The sequence below is a fragment of the Camelus ferus genome, chromosome 12 (genome assembly GCF_009834535.1).
Source record: "Camelus ferus isolate YT-003-E chromosome 12, BCGSAC_Cfer_1.0, whole genome shotgun sequence".
Lineage (NCBI taxonomy): Eukaryota > Metazoa > Chordata > Mammalia > Artiodactyla > Camelidae > Camelus > Camelus ferus.
The window spans coordinates 27,852,169-27,874,266 of record NC_045707.1 but is presented as its reverse complement, the minus strand read 5'-3'; the positions used below and the strand labels follow the sequence as shown (position 1 = coordinate 27,874,266).

Here is a 22,098-nt window from a genome sequence, read left to right as displayed (position 1 = left end):
ATGCAAGCTAAATTTGTGCCAGCAGGTGCATGCTGTCAGAAATTAGGGAGAAAGTTCTTCAAGCCGGAGGGAAACGATTATCTATAGGACAGAATAAAGAGAGTTGGAAATAACAAATATGTGGATATATGTAAAGGATACTTTCATATTATCTTATTTATTTTAAAAGGCAATTGACTAAAATAAAAATATATAAAAATGAATATGTGTGTATATATGCATGACTGGGACATCATGCTGTATACCAGAAATTGGCACATTTTAACTGACTATATTTCACTTAAAATTCTTTTAAAAATGTATTTGGACATTGGAGATAGATTGTGATAGGTTAATTCCTGGAGCAAACACTAAAAAAATAAAGCAAAGAAGCATGTATAAAATGTGAATAAAAAATTGAACGCAAAAATAAACAATTAATTCAAAAGAAGGCAGAAAAGGAGGGACAATGGAACAAAGAATGTATGAAATAGAAGGCAAATAACAAGAAAGTAGACTTAACCCAACTGTATCAGTAATCGCATTCATTGTAAATGGTCTTAAATTCAGTAAGAAAAAAAAATTGTTGAACTAGATGGGAAAATTAAAAAAAAAAAACAGAACAACTATATGCTATTTAAAAGCAAATTTAAATATAGAAGTATATATTGGCTAAAAATTAAGGATGGCAAAAGACGTATTATGCAAACACTAATTAAAAAAAAGTTGAAGTAGTTATTTCAATACTAATGTAAACTTTAACGCAAGAAGTATCACTAGAAATATACCAGAACATTTCATAAAGAAGGTCAGTTCATCAAAAAGACATACACCCATAAACATGGATGTACCTAATAATGTGCTTCTAAATTTGTGAAAAATCTAGCAGAACTAAAAGGAGAAATACAAAAATCTACAATTACAGTGGAAGAATTTAACATTTGTAGGATTAATAGAAAATTAATATTAACATTCTATTATAGAATAGAATGACTTAATCAATAGTTAATAATTTTCAGGACTATAATTTAAAAACCAGTTGATTTTACAATTAGAAAAATATCTCAATCAACACTACAATTGACACCAAAATTAGAAAAATTGTAACTCTCTCTCAGTAATTGATTCTGCAGTTAGATAAAAAAAGGATATAGAAAATATTTGAATATGAAAAACTAACTTGACCTAATTTACTTACATAAAACTGAACAAAATTATTGCAGAACATAGTTCATTTTCAAGTGCAAAAAATAAATAAATAAAACAAATCAAGTGCACATGAATATGATCCAAGATAGACCATATGCTAGACCATTAAAAAAGCCACAGCGTTTAATGGAACGTTCCCTCTCCCTTGCCAAATGCTTTGCAGACAGCAAAAAGAAGAGAACTCAAAATAAATAACTGTGCTTGGCAACTAGGAGTTCATTTGTGATTTTAGTGGAAGAAGTATCGAAGAAGTATTGAGGGTTAGAAACCATGTTACAATGGACCAAAGCTTGAATGAAAGGTGTAGAGAAGAGACCGTGAGGGTAGCAGTTTCTCGGAGAATTCAGAGTGGGAGGGAATCAAGAGCAGAGACTGGGGGGTTGGCCTTTGATGTGAACAGGGAAAGCTTTTCCCCTTAAGAAGGAGGAAAAACAGATAAAACAGGTGTAGAGAATGCATCATCTTAAGTTAAAAACAAGTATAGAAAATATTTGTAATTAATTTAAGGTACAATGCAAAAGCATGCTTTTTTTTTCAGGGTAGAAAAAAAGAGTGTTTCGTATATAGTCTCTCATTTATTATTTTTTAATTGAAGTTACAATGTGCCAATTTCTGGTGTGCATCATAATGTCCCAGCATGCTTTTTGATAAGACATTCTCAAATGTTTAAATCACATTCACATAAAACTGCTTTACTCCCTTATGTTTGTTTCTTTCCTTTCTTCTTTCTTTTTTATTGGCAAGGGTGGGTGGTTTAGAGGGTGGGGAAAGGCAGGAAAGGTGGAGGAGAGGAGAGATGAGGTAAAGTGAACCAAAAAAATGAACAAGCAATTCTCAGAAAAAGAAACCTAATAGCAAATAAAAATGAGAGGATCTTCACCCAATCCAGTAATTAGAAAATATAATTCGAACAATGAAATACTGTGCTACACCGCATCAGAGCAGAAAAAAAATTTCACGTGTCACTCAGGATGCGGATACTGTAAAATGTTTACACCCTGCCAGTGGTAATTTAAATTGATTTAACCACTTTGGGAAGTAGTATTTTGGCAACATCTAGGAAAGTTGAAGATGGACAGATACAGCATCTTATTTACAAGGATCTGCTCCCTCCCTTAGGAGAGGACTGTGAGTCCTCACTCATTTCCATCTGTCTCCCATCCTACCCCACAGATAGGGAGTATATTTCCCTCCCCATTGACTAGGATTTGGTCGTGTAATTTAATTTGACCAATTGAATATGAGTAGACATGGGTACCCCTTCTATGAACAGAAGCTTTTAAAGGCATTGCACATTTTTGCCAGCCTCCTACTCATATTTCCTTGAGAAGTTTTCATCCCAACTGCAACAATTTGATTAAAATTTTTTTAGAATTTCTGAAATGATTTTAGAATTATAGAGGTTTTTTTTGGTGAAGGATTTTTTTTTTACATGGAAGGAAAATGAAAACAAAGTCCTAATGTATCACACATATATGTTTATTATTTAAAAGTTTATAAATTATAAGATTTTACTTATGAATGAAAACATCTCTAGACAATGGTACACATTTTGTATTAATGTTTGTCACTGCTTTCGGGCACATAGTGCAAAATACTTCGGTTCTGATACAGAGATCCCTATATGCATGTCTAACCACACTTGGCACAAAATTGCTTTAGTACCTTATATGGTACAATAGACCCCTAGTAACTGTTTGGAAAAGAAAAACTTTGTGGGTAAAACAAATAAACTACTATTTACTGGTAAAAATCTACTGGTAGATTCAGCTTTCTTAGTTTATAGAGTAGACTGCCATAGAAAAATACTGTTTGCCTATGATTCTTTAAAAATCACATTATTATATGATACACAATTAAATTATTCACCTGAAAAAAAATCTCTTAATACCTGAGAATTTCCCCATGAATAGTTATTTTTTTATGCTATCTTTTATGTTCTGGCTTTGAGAAACCTTAGATATAAAATAACTTGAACATTTCTAATAAAAATTTTGCATACGTAAACAAAATTTTATGTTTACCAAAACAGGACCTTCAAAATTTCAATAATTCTGACTTCTCTACTTGACTAATAAAATACAGTACATAACTTTGAGAAAATAGATTTTTTAAGAGTAGACATATACATTTATAAGAGTTAAAAAGGACAGAATATAAACATTAAAAAAACAATGTATTGCTCTTAGAAGTACAATCAAATTGGAGGTAGATATTTTAAGTCAAAATGTACTCCATCATATCTTCTTCTGTATTATACCCACAAAATTTCATATTCAGTATTCAACCCAAGTATGTTTTAAATACAAAATTATACCACATTTTTAGGGTGATTTTTTTTTTTTGAAGCACCATCATACACAATGAAAAATGAAAAAAAAATATAAAACTAGGTATCTAAGCTGTATCAGTAGAAAGTATAATGTCTATGTATTTTTTTGATGTGACTATTCATTTACTATTTACCTGACAGGTTCAACAATGTTTATAGTAGTTTTAAGTAAGTTCATTTACCTAATTTTTCCTTGCTCCATTTTAACAAGTAGAAATAAACATTTCATTGTACAACAGGATACTGAGCCGAGATGTACATGTGTATTTATGGGTAAAACATATCTGTGGTCCAGTCCAAGCTGGTAACAGCAAAGTTATCTCGGTCTAATTCACTCCAACATCCCTGTAGATCCTACCAGAAGTTATTAAGTCCTTTAAAGGGTCCCAATTAGAGTCGCACATCATTCAGATTATTTTGAAGGCCTTGAAAAATTAAGCAGTGATTTGACTCCCTGATGAGCACCTTGAAGCAAAGGCGCAGTTCTTTTAGACATGGAAGTCTCAGGAAGGGAAGACTGAAGAAATGGGCACCAGCTATCTGCACGTTCCAGAGAATGTCTCCTCTCTGGACGGACACACGGGTCCCACTTCCGAACGATTCATATGACTTGAATTGGGAGACCAGTGGTCGCGTGAGGAACACACTTGCCGCAGAACCCTCCGCATCTGCCGTAGACTTTGGTTCCATCCTTAAAGTAGGAAGAGACAGAGACATAGGAGAGTCTGTTACAAGCCAGTATCTCCATGCACAAGGCAGAAAAAGCAAGTGCGTGGAATCGTGCGGTTGAATTGATTAGCCGAGGTTTCTTGTAACAATTACTCTTGAGGTCAGAGATCACGCCATTTCAGGATTAGCTGCAATTGGTGGTCACGGGAATTAGGTAACCTGAGATTCATATTAGCTTCTTGATGATTATAAGCCACACTGTAACGTAAGCAATTCATCTCAATCCACGTATTTTTCATCAAAGTGTCTGTTTGCTTCAGTGAGTTTATTAAAACTTCTCCCAATATATTGTCCACAACTACATGATTTTATATAAGATTCTCACAGACTAAATAAAAGGAAGATATTATGCAAACTTGACCTTAACTGTAGGCAAGTCATATTAACTTCAAACATCTCATAGAAGCATTAGAAACACAGCATGAAGAAAATAAAGAAGGTGATAAAATGGAGGGAAAAAACTGGACTGAAAGCAGTAATTATAGTTAGAAAAGGACTGAAAAAGGAGAGTCTTCTTTGTTTTAGGAAAGCAGAGCTGTTCACTGAGGAATGGGTGGGCAAAGGCTGGTGAAGGAAGAGGTTGAGGGGTGGGTGCAGCTCAAGTGATAGAGCTGCCTGCTCAGAATGCACCAGGTCCTGGTTCAATCCCCAGGACCTCCATTACAAAAAAATGAAATAGAGACACCTAATGACCTCCCCCGACTACCAGATAGGAGGTGGTCAGGACATGCTCGATTTTCTTTCCAGACCACTTCCCATTTTTAGGTCCAAAAGTCATCTGATAGGATAAAGCAAAAATAGCTTGAACTCCTGTCCTTTCTGGAGAAGGTAAGTTTTGTTCTATTCTGTGTTTGTTTTTGTTTTTTTAATCGAAGGAGGGAGGGTAGAGAAGGAAAGTTTGGGTGCCTGGAACTTTGGGAGATGAAGAATAGCTTGAAATTAGGGTTTTTTGAGCTTGCCTTTCTTTCAGAAGCTTTCTGAACTCTAGAGAATCTAAGTAAAACAGAGAAGGGAATGGCAGGAAAAAATTCCAATTTATATGTATATACATGTTTGCCAACGGATCATTTAAGTAAACTCCTAATCTTGATTAAATTTACTGGCAAATGAAAATATGCCTGCATTTCCTTAAGTATATTTGGGTTCCACGAGTCTCAGTTTCACATCGGGCATCAGATCACAGGAAATATTTTCATGTGCAGCATTTTTGATTGAGGTAGAAATTCTCAGATAAATAAATAAGTAATCTTTAGAATAGAACTTAAAATAAAATAGAAGCAAAAGAAATGACTGTACTAAATAGTTCTATTTACTGCTGAACTCAGCAAGATATCATTTAGGCTACAGATATCTAAAAGTTGGATCAGCAAGGTCAGAATATCTCAGTGCACTGTCTACATTGCTCAGCGTATACTTTACCTAAGTAATTAATTTATTTCCATTCTTCCACCAAAAAGGATTAAACCTAAATATGCTAAATAAATACTTAAAAATAAATAGGAAGGGGGGTGGGGAAGGGTATATAGCTCAGTGGTAGAGCGCACGCTTAGCATGCACAAGGTCCTGGGTTCAATCATCAGTACCGTCATTAATAAATAAATAAATTAATAGACTAATTAACTCCCCCCCCGAAGAAAATAAAATGAAATGAAAATAAATACCCATTTGTTTTTAAAGCCTCCTGCTTACCCATAAGACAGAAATCATTAAAATTTTAATTCTTTAATTATTAATCAAAACCAATTTCATCATCTTCATAAAGAGATGGTTTTAAAGTCTGTGAATATCAGAAAATTGAATTCCATTCAGAAATAATATTCCTATAAATGGGAGAGTAACAGAAATCACTTTTATTGAGAGAACCAAAAAGCATAAAACATTAGAGTGGGCAGGAGCTGTTGATGGTGGGGATTTATGTGCTATGCAGGTGAGCACACTTAGACTGTAGATCCGGACTTACTCTAGGTAAGAGTCATGCCGTCTAAGGCACGGTGACCGGGAGCCATCGTACAGAGCGCAGGTGCCAGTGCACCAGCGCAGCAGGAGGCTTAAATGCGTTCTGGATGATACACCTGCTGTAGGTGAACCCCAGAGAACAATGTCATCTAGTTAAAAGAGAGAAAAATATGTGTACAACCATAAAATATATTCCTAATTCGTACAGAAACGATAAAGGATATCTGTTAAGTGACAAATGGCTCTAACGTCATCCCCATCAGCAAATCAAAGCAGTGAGTAGATAAACCAAAAACTTACCCCTCACTTTGAAATAGTAAAACCTCCAAACTTTTCATAATCGAAGTATAGCTAAAAGCACTACTCCTTTCTGAAGTACCTGTGTTTCAAGCCGTTAGCCTCGAACTCGAGCTAGTCAAATCTGTGCTCTGGCATTTGATTTCGTGTTCAGATGTCTACAGCCTGTACGTGAATTTATATGTGTATAAAACCTACATGTACACATGAATAAAAATGAACCCAATTCCATAATTTCATAAATTAATGTTATATCTCATTATATGGAATCCATCTCTTATATGCAATAACCCATTAGTCATTAACTTCATATAACTCGAAATTTAAGGTTGAGGACCTTTAATGCCAGTTTACAGCAGAGAAGGAGTTCCAGCAGGCCCTTTGGTCCAGCAGCACCTACCTGTGATCTGTGTATGATGGCCGAGGCATAGCTGCCCTGAGCAAGCCACTTCGCTGTGCTGGATATCTTCATCCCAGTCCCTGCCAAATTAATGCTGAATTGTCCCTGGATTAGAAACAAAACAAAATAAAAAGAGGTGGAATTCATAAAATATTTTAAGAATGCAGTTGGCTGGAAACACTTGAATTAAAATTCTATAAGAAAGGGCTCAAGTTGGTTTTCCAGTTGCTTTCCTTAGAAAATGACGGAGTATCGATACAACCTTTCACTAAAGAAGACGAACTAGCTCATGCTTTTTAAAATTGATTACAAACAAGTCTTCTCAATTACAAGAGACAAATGAAATAACACCAGGTAATGTCACTTGTGCAAAAGCAACTCTGTCCAACCCTGGGACTCGAAGGCTTGAGAGCTAGAGCTTGTTTCTGTAGCAAATAGGCAAGTCCGGACAGATAAGGTGTTCACAGGGACTCATCCCAGACTTCAGCATCTCTCCAGCTTCAGTTCTTGACCCCTCATTGCTAACTTCCCTGATAAGTTGCATCCATTCAGTGTATTTTCTAGAATCTTCTGTCACTGTGCCCTTACTTTTTATGGTAAGAACTGTACTTTTTTAACTTACCACACAAAACTATGGAACGTGGTGTTACTGCCCCAGCTATCACACCCTTTTTAAGCACCCAGAAGTGCTTCGTGGACGTGTGATGCCACATGATCTACACACGTGGTGTGTGAGCCCCCTAGTGGCTTCATGATCTAATCATTTTCAAGACACGAGAACAAGTTTCATATCAGGATATTTCGGATGACCTCTGCTAAAAATTAAACTTTAAGTATCTGTTAAATCAGAAAGTGTGGGACCGAAATGAGTAAAATTTGTGGCACATTCATATAATCTTGTAGTATAGACATATACACCGGAAAGTTGAAGTACTTAATCAATGCTAATTAAGCCTCCTGCCAATGCTTAATTTACATTCAGATCTAGAGGGATATTAACACATTCTTACATCACAAAGTTATCCCATGGCCTAAGCCTCAGGAATCTCGAGCAAGACTGTGATAAAACATTAAGGATTATATTATTTGGCACCTTAAAAAAATTTTTTTTAATATTTATTTATTATTTTTTTGTTTTGGTGGGGGTAGGGGAGGTAATTAGATTTAATTTATTTTTAGAGGAGGTCCTGGGGATTGAACCCAGGACTTAGCGCATGCTAAGCATGTGCTCTACCACTGAGCTATACCCTCCCCTCAAAGGCCCTCCCCACAAAGGTTATATTATTTGAATTAAAATATTATCTCATCATGAAAGCAAAGATTAAATAGATTTCAAATATATTTATAATATAAATTATTACTATTGCTAAAAACAATTATATATCAATTTAGTTTATTAACTTAGATTTTTTTTTAGCAATCTAATATATTTCTTATTTAAAACCAAATGGAGATTCAAATACATTTACAATGCAATGATAATACATGGAGAGTTTTCCCTATCTCAGAAGTAATTTTTTTAGATAAATTCCAAAGAAAGTTTCATATTATATACATCATTTGGTTATGAAATTTTTAATATGACCCATATGTTTGCTTCATTGCTCTATTCCCAGGGCCCAAAGGGGAGTCTTAGCTACACAGTAACTGTTTTTCAACAGGTGAATTAAGTGCGGCATTATAAATATTAAATCTTAGCCTTATTAAAGTAAATACATAAATATACATCTAAACCCTTCATACTCTGACAATGACAGTAATGCTAGATACATTAGAATTTTACGTTAGTAAATACTGGAAAGAGAAGAACAAATTCTAAGGATACACCTTACTATTTGATACTTAATTGATACTTTGCACCAGATACCTCCATCCCACAGTAACTCATAATAAACATGTCTCTCACCAAGTAAAATTCCTTAAAAGTGGGAATATATTCTGTGATGTAGGTTTCCTGTGACCAGCCGCTTACTGAGTGTCCCAGTTGGGTCAGGCAGTGTTCTCACAGCCTAATATTCTGCATTCTTTACTTCCCTGCTCAGGGTTACCTGGAAGCATTCAAATGTGTATACAATGGACGTGAAAGGGAAAACTGCAGCTGACTACTGAGAGACTTAGGTGGTCATTAACACAACCAGGTGAGTGTGGTAAGACCTGTTGCTCCATTTCTCCAGACTAATTTTCATAGGCTTTGCTTACGTCCTTGGTCCTTGTTAAAAAGCTACATAATACAATCTGAAAGAAATGGTAAAACAATTCATCTGAAATTTGGGATGATATTGAGAGAGGTAAAAATACATTTTTCTCATTTGTTCAAAATTCATTGAGTGGCAGACTTGGTGTCGAGTACTATCGGAATACAGAGACCCGTCTTACTCCAGATCTGACAAGTGAAGCACAGACTGGTGGTTGTCTGAGGCAGGAGTCGGGGGTAAGGGAAATGGGTTAGGGTGGACAAAAAATACAAACTCCCAGTTACAAGATAAATAAACTCTGGGGATGCAACGTGCAATACGGTGACTACAGTTAGCAATAATGTATTGTATATTTGAAAGTGGCTAAGAGAATAAATCCTAAAAGTTCTCATCACAAAAGAAAAATAATTGCAATTATGTAAGGTGATAGGTGTGAACTAAAATTATTGTGGTGATCATTTTGCAGTATATACATGATCATATCATTATGTTGCATACCTTAATTCAGTGTTATTTGACAATTGTATCTTAATAAAATAGGGGGAAATACACCTGATGAGTGAAATCACATATAAGCATAATTCAATGTAATGCGATATAGAGAATTATAGGTGCCATTAAACGGTACTGGTAGGTTCCTATGGAACTTCAGAAGTAATAAATGATTGAATAAATATATTAATTAATTATATCAATTCCAAGACATCAGTTAACCCTAAAATTCAAGCCTCCTTAAACCTCATCCTTAACTCGAAAAAATTAGTTCAACATAGGAGCAATTTAAAAAAAAAATTTTTAAGTAGTATGAAGTTTAACTCCTCTTCTACTCTCTTGACATTTTTTTCAGAAGAGGTCACCCTAAGAAGTAAAATTCTAACAGCCAAATCCCAAGTGGAGGTTTAGGTGAATCAAAAGACCCAGGCATTCAACAAATTGGAATGTCTGCCCTTGAGTAATTAGCTGCATCAAAGAAAAAAGTAGTTACGGATACAAGATAGAGGAAAAGCATAAAGTAGATGCAAGTTTCAATGTTCCACTTCTTTGACTGACTGGTTGGTTCATATGTGCTCACTGGCATCATTAGGTTTTACAATTTTAAAATTTGTTGCACATGCTTTATTATGAATGGGATCTATAGATCTAATGCAATTCCAATAAAAATTCTACCAGGAATTTTTATAAGTGTAGAAGAAATCTGATTCTAAAATTTATATTGAAAGACAAAGAAACTAAAATAATTAAAACAAGTTTGGAAAAAAAAGAATAAAGTTGAAGGACCCATACTACCTTACTTTAACACAATATAAGGCTATCATAATCAAGACAATGCTGTGTTGGTGAAGAGAGACAGGCAGATCAATGGAACAGAAGAGAAAGTCAGAAACAGACCCACATAAATATGTCCAATTGATTTTTGACAAAGGTGGAAGGCAATTTACTGGAGAAAATATTGCCTTTTCAACAAATGATGTTAGGACAATTGGATGTCTACAGACAAAACCCCTCAGACTTCATACAATATTAGTTCAAAATCAAATCATAGGTCTAGATGTAAAACATAAAACTATAATTTTTTTTTTTAGAAAGCATAGATGTAAATCTTTGTAACTTAGAGTAAGTCAAAGAGTTCTTAAATATAACACTAAATATGCAATCCATAAGGGAAAAAAATGATAAATTTGATTTTATTAAAATTTAAAACTTCCGCTCTATGTAAGACACTTAAGAGAAAGAAAAGTTAAGGTCCAGACCAGGATAAAGATATTTACAAATGTAACATCTAACAAACAACTCATATCCAGAATATATAAAGAACTCTCAAAACTAAACAGCAAGCAAACAAACAACCTAATTGTAAAAATGAGCAAAAGATTTGGACATACCATTCGCCAAAGAGGATATACAGGCAACAAATAAGCACATGAAAGATGCTTAACAACAACAACAAAAAAGCTTAACATATCATCCACTAGTGAAATGCAAGTTAAAACTACAACGAGATACCACTTAAGACTGGGAAACAAACAAGGGAAAAACTTGACAATACGAAGCACTGACAAGGAACCAAAGCAATCAGAACTTTAATCTTTGCTGGTGGAAATAAAAAAATGCAGCTCTATCAGACAGTTTGTCTGTTTCTTATAAAGTTAAACATACACATACCATATGATCATACAATCTCACTCATAAGAACTTATCTTTAGAGAAGTGAAAATATATGTTCACATAAAAACCTGTATACAAATGTGCATATCAGCTCTATTCAAAATCTCTAAGAACTACAAACAACTTATTTTCTTCCAACAGCAAGACATGAATTGATAAACTGCAGGACAACTATATGACACCCATATAATGAAATAATTCTCAGCAATAACAAAGAATAAATTACTGATATATGCAACAACACAGATGGGTCTCAAAAGCATTATATTGACTAAAAGAATCCAGTCGCAAAAGGTTACATATTTTATGATTCCATTAATATGACATTTGTTTGACATTTCAGAAATGGCAAAGCTAAATTAACAGAGAACAGATCAGTATTTAGCAGGAGTTAGGCGAGAGGGAGGACTTGACCGTGGAGGAAGTGTGAGGGAACCGGTCTACGTTCAGCTGATGGTGATAGCAACATGAATCTGTACATATGTTAGAGCTGTATACCAATAAAGGCAATTTTACTGTATGTTATTTTTTTTTAAATTAAAAATGTGAATGGATAAAAATCCACTTAAAGAAAAAGATTTCCAGTTGACTTGCAAACAAAACTCAGTACCTGCTATATGTAAGAGACACACTTAAAACGAAGTGATTCATAAAAGCCAAAATTAAAAGGATGTGCAAGAGCACATCAGACACATGGACATAAAAAGAGAACAGAGGCAGCAAATCCTGACAAGGTACAAAGTAGAATTCAAGTCTCAAGTTAGGAAAACGTGACAAAGAAGTGCTAAAAACCATTCACAATGAAGACATAACAAATGAATATTATGCTCCAAATAGCACAGCAACTTTTGTGAAGCGAAAACTATAGGAAATGAAAGGAGACATAGAGAGAGAGAAACACCCTAATATAGGAAATTTTCATATATCACTTTTATTAACAAGACAGATCAAGTGGGCAAAAATAAGGAGAGAGATTATCTAAACAATATAGTCAAAGGTAGATCTTACGGATATATGTCAAACTCTGCATCCTGATAATAAAGAATACACATTCAAAATATTTGAAAACTGACTCTGAATACTCAAAATGCATGCCGGCCATGATCCTCTGGCTTTGGTTATTTCTCTTGCTCTCAAGTAATTGACATTAATTACAAAATAGCTATAGAGATACATTTTTTTTAATGGCTCTGTGAAAAGTACCAGACATTTTACTTCACTTGCCTTTTGATATATGTATTCTAAAGTCACATCACACTCCTTACTTCATCTTATACTGCAATGTGGCAGAGTTTATTTTCCCTAAAGATTGCCATGTGTGTCCATTCTCTTTTTAGCATTCGTGTCCTGGGGTGCCCAGTCATAGGCAAACACAGAGGATGTGGTTTTGACGAATCCCAAACAACAGAGTAAGTTCTTTCCGTAACATCAAACATCTGGAGAGTATTCATGCAAATGTTGTGTAACTTAACACAGAATCTGGTTTATGTATTTGACAGACTATCTCCAAGAATACTGGGCAGTTTGTATTTTTGGTAACAGTAACTTCAGGCAATTGAATACAGACTGAAAAAAAAAATGGGCGTAACTTTTTTTGACAGGACATACCTATGCCTAGTAACATCCAACTTGAAAATAGAGCTTTGCGTTCCAGAAATGCCTATAGAACTATATGAGGGAGGCATCTCACCTTGATGGACAAAGAGGAGCATTTTATTACTGTACTGGTGCTGCTTTTGACGGTATCAAGGATCTTGGATAGGTTGTTAACACAGGGGATCAGTTTCTTCAATTATAGACTGGGATGACCCAGCTTATAATTACATAAGTTTCTCAAAATATTGTAGGGGGAAAATGAGGTCACATAAAAATTGAAGAACTAGAGCTAGAAATCAACAAAAATAGCTGTTTTCGCATTTAAAAACCTGATGGTGCCAAGACCTCTTATTCAGACTCTATGCTCATCAAGAAATAGTCTGTTTATAATAATTAGCTTGCTGTTAAGGTATTTTCCCTAAGGAAGGTTTACTAAGGAGATAAAAGGAGAATAGCCAGGCAGAAGCTCGACAAGAAAATGGAGGAGCTGAAGAATACTTTAAACCAACAAGGCCTGACAGACATCTACAGAGCACTTTACCCAGTGACCACAGAACACACATTCCTTCCAAGTACATACTGAACATTTTCCAGGATCGCCATATGCTGTGCTATAAAACAAGCCTCCATAAATTCTAAAAGATCGAATACTACAAAGTGTGTTTTCCAACCACAATGGAATGAAAGTAGAAATCAAGAACAGAAGGAAACCTGGGAAATTCACAAATATATGGACTTAAAACACTGTCCTCTTAAATAACCAATCAGTCAAATAAGACATCACAAGTGACAATAGAAAATCCTTCAAGATGAATGAAAATGAATGCACAACATACCGAAACTTCAGGGATGCTGCAGAACAAGTGCTTTTTAAAGGGAAATGGATAGCAGGCAATGCTTTTATTAAAAGAGGGAGAAGATCTCATACCAATAACCTACACTTCCACTTTAAGGCACTGAAAAATAGGAGAGCAAATTAAATTGAAAGCCAGCAGAAGGAAGGAAATGAGACAGAATAGAGTGAAAACTGGTGAAATAAAGAAGACAAAAATAACAGAGAAAATCAACAAAATCAAAAGTTGGTTTCTTGAAAAGAACAAAACTGGCAAACCAAGAAAAGAGAGAGGAGACTCAAATGACTAAAATCAGGAATGAAAGAAGGGACATGACTGCAAAACCTACAGAAATATAAGGGATTATAAGGGAATACTATGAACAATGTGTGCCAACCAATTAGATAACTTTGATGAAACAGACACATTTCCTAAAAAAAAAACCATGAAGACTCAAGAAGAACTAAAACATCTGAAAAGATCTACAATAAGAGATTGAGTTAATAATTAAAATAACTTTCAAAAAGAAATGCCCAGTCCCAAATGGCTTTAGCTGGTGAATTCTACCAAACATTAATTTTTCACAAACTCTTCCAAAAAAATAGAAGAGGAGGGAACATGTCCCAGTTTATCCTAGGAAGCCAGTATTTCCCCAATACCAAAACTAGACAAAGAGACCACAAGAAAAGAAAATGCTAGGCCAGTATCTCTTCTGAATACAGATGAAAAATTCTCAGCAAGGCAGACCCAATCTATCAACATATAAAAAGGGTTATACATCAGGAGCAAGTGGGATTCTCCCCAGGAACGCAAGATTGTTTCAGCACGCAAACATCCATCAGCGTGATGCACCACATCACCACAGCAATGGGCAAGAACCACAGGGGCATCTCAGTAAATGCAGAAGAAGCATTTGACAACATCCTACATTCATGATAAAACCACTTAAATGAGGACTAGAAGGGCACTTCTTCAACCTGATCAAAGGCATGTACAAAACACTCACAGCTAACACACTCAGTGATACAGGACTAAATACTTTTCTCCTAAAATCAGGACTAAGACAAGGGTGTCCACCCTTGCCACTTCTACTCAACACTGTACTGGAAGCGTTAGCCAGTGCAACGAGGCAAGATAAAGAAATAAAAGGCATCCAGATCACAAAGGAAGAGTAAAACTATCTTCATTTTTATATGATGTTACTGTGTATATAGAAAACCCTATGGAATCAAATAAAAATGACTGCAACTAACAAATGAATCCAGCAAGATTGCAGAATACAAGATCAATTTACACAAATGTAAGCAAAAATTCATGATATATTGAGGTCTCAGATTTGGGGGGGGTCTCTTTACTGGACAACTCTCCCTGTCACAAATCTTCTTGATCCTGAGCTGGAATCTTCTGCCCCACTAATGCCTCCTGGAGTAACACAAACTGAGGCCACTCCTCTTTCATGGAGCTCTTTAAATATCTAATGATAGTTCTGATAACCTCCCACTCTCTTCCTAGCTAGCATCTTCGTTTTCCTCCCATGACACAGTTTAAACCTTCCTTACCTTTTATCCTGATTGTTGCTTTCGACTCCTAGATAGGTTAAAATGTTATCTCTTCCAGACAGAAATTTTAAAATAAGTATAATATTCCAGTGACAAGTACAAATAACTCTCTTGGTCTCAATATTGTGTTTTGGTACCTTATGATTATACTGGGTGGTTTAGAAATCACTGTGTGGTCTATGTTGAGCTCACAGTGGTTGAATAAAACACCTAAGTCTTTTTTATATGACATCGCCAAGTTCTATTTGCATTTCTGGACCTAAGATTTATATATTTATTCTAGTTAACTTTTTTCTTATTCATTTGAGCCTATAGTTCTAATGTCTTTTGATTTCGTTTGTGTCCTCTAATACAGAAAGTGCCCTCTCTTTTTAACATAAGTGTACCTTCCATGTTATATGATGAATGTTGTAAATGAGAAGTTCCTAGAAGGGAGGGCTCTGGCAAACCCTTAGCTTATCTCTTTCAAATGATATCAATATTATAATTACCACCTCTTATGTATTAGTTTTCAACTGTCTATAAATCTAGCTAACAATGCTATAGTCCTCTAGCTTATATCTCCATCTTTATCCTAAAAATGTTGCTCACGGAGACTTATAAGATCTTTGTTAAAAAATGAGATATTAAGTTTATTCTAGGAAGCGTGTTCTGTACTGGAAATCTCAGAGACAACGTAAAAGGATGTGTGTAGAGAACTATGGAAACGAAAGAATAAAAACAAGAACAAAGACATGGGAATGTTCTATTTCAGAGATAATATAAAGTTGTTCTGAGAATGGTACAGACCCAGATAGCTAGTGTAACTGCTGTTAGCAGCAGTGTATGAAAGTCATATGCTTGTGATCCAATCCTCTACCTTGTACCGTATGTCCATTCATTTCTATGGATTAAGCAGAAAGAGTAAAAAATGGTAAAGCATCCCATTCAGAAATGGTATCTGAACAATTTAAAAGTCTTATAACTACACCTTTCAAACAAACCCAATATTGCCAAAGATGCTTTTCCTCCAAGTTTACCTGCAAGTTTTGAAATAGATTTTATGTAAGAAGTTTGCATTTACTGTTACATCTCTTGCAATATTCTGATTAAAAAAAAAAATGAATGAGAGAAACGGTATCCATTTTTTTTCAGCGTGAGGGAAAAATAATCAAACAAGTATGAAAAACCTGTGGGCATCTGGCAGCACTGTAGCAATCTCCAGCTGTGGCGAATGGAACTGCATTTCCAAATATTGTCCGGGCAAAAAGGAGGTCTGTAGCTAGAAAATAACAAATGAAACTCTTGAGCATCGAGACATTGTATGCTTTCAAATCTTCACTGCAAAACATACAGTCTTCCCATTATAGTCATAATATATTCATATCATTAATCCAGTATCTTAAGCAAAAAATGCTGCACAATTGTAGAACATAACAAACATTAGGCTCTCAAACTTTTCTTTAGTATAAAAATGTTCATCTCATAAATTGACCTAAAAATGTAGCCAGCACATCTGTAACTAATCCAGAAGTTTTAAAAACTAAATGAATGCTTTATTATATTTTATATCATAGTGAATATCTAAAATAAATAAAGTGGATTTGGGAGCAAAATTACAGAAGAAAAACATTATTTAAATAAAGTATGACAAAACAACACATGAGTGCTTGTAGACAGTATACATATCAATTCACTTAGGGAATTTGAAAACACCCAGCTAAAAAGTGTGTCATACTTTATTTAAATGTTTTTCTTCTGTAATTTTGCTCCTAACTCCACTTTATTTATTTTAGATATTCACTGGATTTAGAGAAATGGAGGAAGAACTGGTGATGTAAGACTGAGGGGAAAGTTTGCTGAAAAAATGTTCCCGAGTAGGTACAAAGTGATGAACCCAGAGCCCAAGCAGAGAAGGGTTGCTGCCTCAGATGGGGTCAGAAATAGTTCATCCACAGTAACTGGGGGAGAAGGCAAGGTCTGTAGGTAAAGGTTTGATAGGTTAGTAGATGTGGCGGTGGTAGTTTATGGAAATTCCCCTCTGGGTGTACTTATTTTCTCAGTGACATAGGAAACAAGGTCATCGGAGGGAGTAACTAGAGTGGAGGTACTAGAAATATTAGAAGCTTGAAGCTGGAGGAGAAGCTGTAAGTTAGACACTTAGAAAGGTGGGGGAGGGAATGGACTGGGATCCGTGCAAACTCAGTAGTCATGCATTTCGCATAAGATCAGCGAGGAGGGTCACCTGTAAGTTTCATGGCGCAAGTGCAGAGCAGGTCAAAGGTTTAGTTTAATCAAGACTGGGTTTTTGGCACACAAATTTGAGGCAGGAAAAGAGAGAGCAAGTGGAAAATGTATACACTTAACATTGGATCTTCAGGACCCAGCCCATGCCTGGTAAAATGGCAAGTTTGTTTGATAAATTAATGAAAAGGAAAAGCTTACTAAACAGCAAATAAGTTTCCAAGTGGCCACTCTGTGCTCAGCAATGCTAACTGCCTGACACAACATATATTATTAAATAATAATCATTATTTACAGAGCATTTACTATATGAAAGGCATTTACTAGGTATGTTCAAGTATTATCTCTTAATCCTAACCAAGAAAAGAAAAAAGAAGAAAAGAAAGCAGAGGGAAAGAAAGGAAAAAAAAAACCTGAAAAGCATCTCACTTTAGAGATGAGGGAATTTAGGCTTAAAGGGATATGTCCAAGGTCACATGCCTGGTAAACAGATGCTGAAAATTTATACCCGGACAGTCTAACTCCAGAGTTTATGATCATAACCAGACAGTGTCACACTTCCCTGCTGCAGTAACGGTGGGTGTTTAGTAAATGGTAGCCATTATCACGGACAATAATAGCTTAGCTCATCATCATATGACTGTGATTTAGAGATTAGGTCTTCCCGTGTTCACTGTCTCAACAAACTTTCTGGTTTCTTTTTATGGTTTATGCACTGTGCAAGGCGCTGCTGATTCAATTGTGATGAGAGTTTCTGCTTCTGAAATGAACCTCTTTTTGCCTTTTTATGTCACAGTGTAACGTTAAGGAAGGCAGGCAAACTGATGCTCAGTGTATGACTTGACTGTGCTCTATAACTTGCTCCCTAGAAAGTCAGCAGGTCCATAATCTGGGATTTGTGAGTGAGACTTTATCTCCCTGCAATGCCAGTTACTAACTGTATGAATTGAGACAAGTCACTTAACTTCTCTAAGTGCATCTTAATTTCATCACTTGCAAAGTGGTCATGCAACACTGCCTTATCTAGTACAGGGTTGTTAAAAGGATCAAATGCCACATAGTTAGGAGAATCCTTGATAAACTGTAACCTGAAACGAATGTTAATTATTACGGTAAGTCCTTGCAGAAAGCTTATGTAACTACATTGACAATATTCACTTCCTTATTTTTAATTAGGGATTTTAAGGTAGAGGGTTATAGCTCGGAAGGGCAGTAATTTTACTACAACAGTATCTTTACATCTTCACTAATGACAGTGTCATTGCCATTACATTTTTAATAAGGGTCCACTTGGTCCGTGTCATTGCAGTGGAAGTATGTAGCTAATAACTTTTTTAAAAAATTGTAAGTAATTATTGCATGATGCTAAGCCCTTCTCTAATCCCGGGCTACCACATTTACCAGGAAGCATATTGTTAGACTTGCATTAGCAAACACAGGCCTTTCATTTTGCAACTAGAGATTCAGCACTTACTTTTAATTTGCATGGAAGTGAGATCAATTCTTATTTTGCTGAAAACAGTATGCCCGGCAGCCAGGTAGTCATTTTTGCACTCACAGTCTTGCCTCCTACTTCCGTTAAAAGGACATTCATATGGATTTTGTAGTCTGTAACAACGTTAGGATATTTTTAGTATTAGATACAGTTATTAGACCATAATGTAGACAAATGGTAAACCTGGGAAGTGGGAAGGTAAAAGACATACTCTTCAACGTTACAATGTCAACAAGCTAAATGTGAAAGAAGTAAAAATCACTCAAAATGATCAGTGGGAAACCCAAGACCAGTCGGTGGAAAAATAACTCAGCTGGAGCTCTCCTAGCTTTTGTTACTGGAATTAACTGGATTTCTATGAAAATGCACACAGGTCTTAAATGCTTCCCTTCTGTGTTTTTTCACTGCTCACCCATGGTGTCCTTCTGAGTCAGTCTCTTTGTGAACACGTATTAATGACCCAATTCTTTATTACTGAACAGGCATGGACAACATTTGGCTGAGGTCTAAATAGTTCCACTTGCTTCTAAATTACTTGTCCCACCTGCAAGCTATTCAAGCACCTCTCAGAGCTCTGGAACTTCTAATTCTCTTGACGGACCATAAACATGCACAGATAAGACAAAACGCAGCTCATACCTAAAGCCGTACACTTCAGAAAAGTTGTCTTCTTCCCCTTTGACCAAAGGTATATATTCCTTGGGGTTCTCTAAGGTCATGCCGGCGCAATAGATCTAAAGGGAAAATAGAAACATCTCGGACGGCTTTTTCCAAAGTCAACAGTCAGTGTTAAACTCAAATAGGAACTGTTTTCATAATACCTTTATCATTCTTCCTTTAATATTAAGATAATAGTCACCATCCTTGGTAATGTTATTTTTCACCTGGACTTCTTTGCAGCTGATCAATGTTTTACCTTCAAGGACAAGTGAATACAGTTTATCAGCAATGAACAAATTATAAACCAAATATGAATTTAACTCAATCACACAAATATTGTGATACTCTGGGGGGAGAAAAAGGATAGTGCATTTTGTGGAGTGTATGACTACTCCAAATATTTATTTGCAAATTTTACTTAAAAATTCTTAGGAACACCGAGGTACTACATAGATTTTCGAAGTCTGTTGCTTACAGTCATTGACATAGCATTTCTTCTGAGCATCTGGTTTTAAACGCTTTAAACATAAGTCACTGGGCCACCCATTTTCAGCCAGGCATTCCACTCTTCTCTCCATTATTCCAACTCCACAAGTCACGGAGCACTGTGAACAGAGTAAAACTTGAAGGTAAAGTGTGTAATGGGTAGTAAGGGCAGTAAGTACATATGTCCTCCTCTCAGACTGGGTCCTTTTGGAACAAAGTGATGATCAGTAGTGGCTAGAATTATTGCAGATACAAAAATATCCTGGAGGCTGGACAACCACAGGTGGGAGTAATCTTTAGGAAACTGAACCTATTATTTCTCAGTTACTGGCTTCTTTCCATTGATTTTATATAGTTACATCAGCAGTATATTGTAAATACTTGATAGGTATCAATCAATGATGGTTATTCAGGCAACTGGGTGTTTTTCTCATTGTTACATGCAAAGTTGGCAAAGCAGTATTTACTGGCTTTCTATCCACTAAACTGGAAATGGAATATGGTGCAAATAACTTTTATTACTCAAATATCAGATTTATTTACTTTTTCACCCAGCCAATAAATATTTCTTAAGCATCTACTCAAAATGCAAGCTACTGGGCCAAGACTGAGGAACAGAAATAAGCATTAGGTATGGTCCCTGCTTAACACAGGTTACAGCTAACATAGAAAAAGAGATTGAAATGTTTACACAAGTAACTGATAAAGTGATTGTCAGACAATAAGGGTATAAGACATCTCTGATATCTAGTTAGACACGCAGGTTACTGGGCGTCCCACAACTGGAAAGTCTCATTCAGAAGATTTTAAATTCATAATTATCTACTGACCTCGCTCCATGTTCCCACTTTCCAAGTGGCCATGTGCAAACAGGTCTTAAAATTGCATTTGTACACTTGAGGGGAGGGCAGCACGGGGCATTCTCGATAGGTTACAGGCCACAGCTGACGAAGCTTCGATTTCTCAGTAGATCGGATCCCAGTGCAGTATGTAATCCTTTGCCGGTAACTAAATCCACAGTTACCTGCACACTGAAAAATACATTGTTACAAGGGGAGAAGATGCCCTTGAACTCAACCAGGGCCCACTACTTGCCAGGTGCTTAATATGCTATCCCCACAACAATCCTATTTATTAGCCTCTTTACAGGTGGGTAAACAGAGGCTCAGAGACATTTAGGCAGATTTCCCAGAGTCATGCCAATAAATAGAAAGGGTCCAGATTCAGGATAGACTGTCTATTTGTAATGCCCATTTGCTTTTTCTTGTTACGCTACAAAGAATAGCTTAATTGAATGGAACTTTGACTCCTGATAAGCACAGCTTTGGAGAAGTGAAACATATCAAGGGTTCTTAGTGTTAATGTATAGTAAGTTTATCATACATTTATCTTTATATATACAATGTGTTGCGTACTACCATTTAACTAGAATAGGTAAGTGATTTAGATGAAAATTAAAGGTCCAGGTCAAAAATGAGCAAATATATTTTTGATTCCAGCAAAAAGGAGTAATAAGAAATAACTACCTTCTAACCTAAAACAATGAAAAAAATGTGGACAAAATACATATGGCAATGGCTCTTAAGACACTGGACATTAGGCAGTAAAGGATAGAGACCCCTGGAAGACGAAACCAAACAAGATGATCCTATAATTGTTCCAGCTTACTTTTTTGAGAGAGTATGCAGGTCTTGGAACAGGGCAAAGGAACCCAGGGGACAGCAGAGTTCTGGTGAGGATGCCATACAGGTGAGGATGCCAACTGAGGCCAAGGAATGGACCAATTAAAAGATGTATGAATCACTGTATCTGGCACTCACACAGGACCAAATATAGCATCTGTTCCCTTCATTTGGACGTGAGGCATTAGGTAAAATATTCAAAAGGGTCTTGTTACGATAGAGGGGAATAGCTCACCTTAGACGGAACAAATGCAATGCTCTGGTCTCACATCAGAAGCCTTAAGAGCTAGATAAGACAAGA

General features: G+C 35.7%; 1 protein-coding gene across 1 annotated transcript in view; it reads right to left on the bottom strand.

The window, feature by feature from the left end:
* Positions 1–3,693: 3,693 nt before the first annotated feature.
* ADAMTS20 (ADAM metallopeptidase with thrombospondin type 1 motif 20) overlaps positions 3,694–22,098 on the bottom strand; it is a 134,050-nt gene continuing 115,645 nt past the window's right edge. The window contains exons 32-39 of the mRNA XM_032493279.1: positions 20,946–21,146; positions 20,105–20,234; positions 19,791–19,885; positions 19,609–19,703; positions 18,949–19,082; positions 16,421–16,512; positions 6,903–7,007; positions 3,694–4,211 (exon numbers count right to left, since the gene is read on the bottom strand). Of these exons, the coding sequence (XP_032349170.1) occupies positions 4,122–4,211; positions 6,903–7,007; positions 16,421–16,512; positions 18,949–19,082; positions 19,609–19,703; positions 19,791–19,885; positions 20,105–20,234; positions 20,946–21,146 (942 nt within the window). The 3' untranslated portion in view covers positions 3,694–4,121. The remainder of the gene's footprint in view (positions 4,212–6,902; positions 7,008–16,420; positions 16,513–18,948; positions 19,083–19,608; positions 19,704–19,790; positions 19,886–20,104; positions 20,235–20,945; positions 21,147–22,098) is intronic.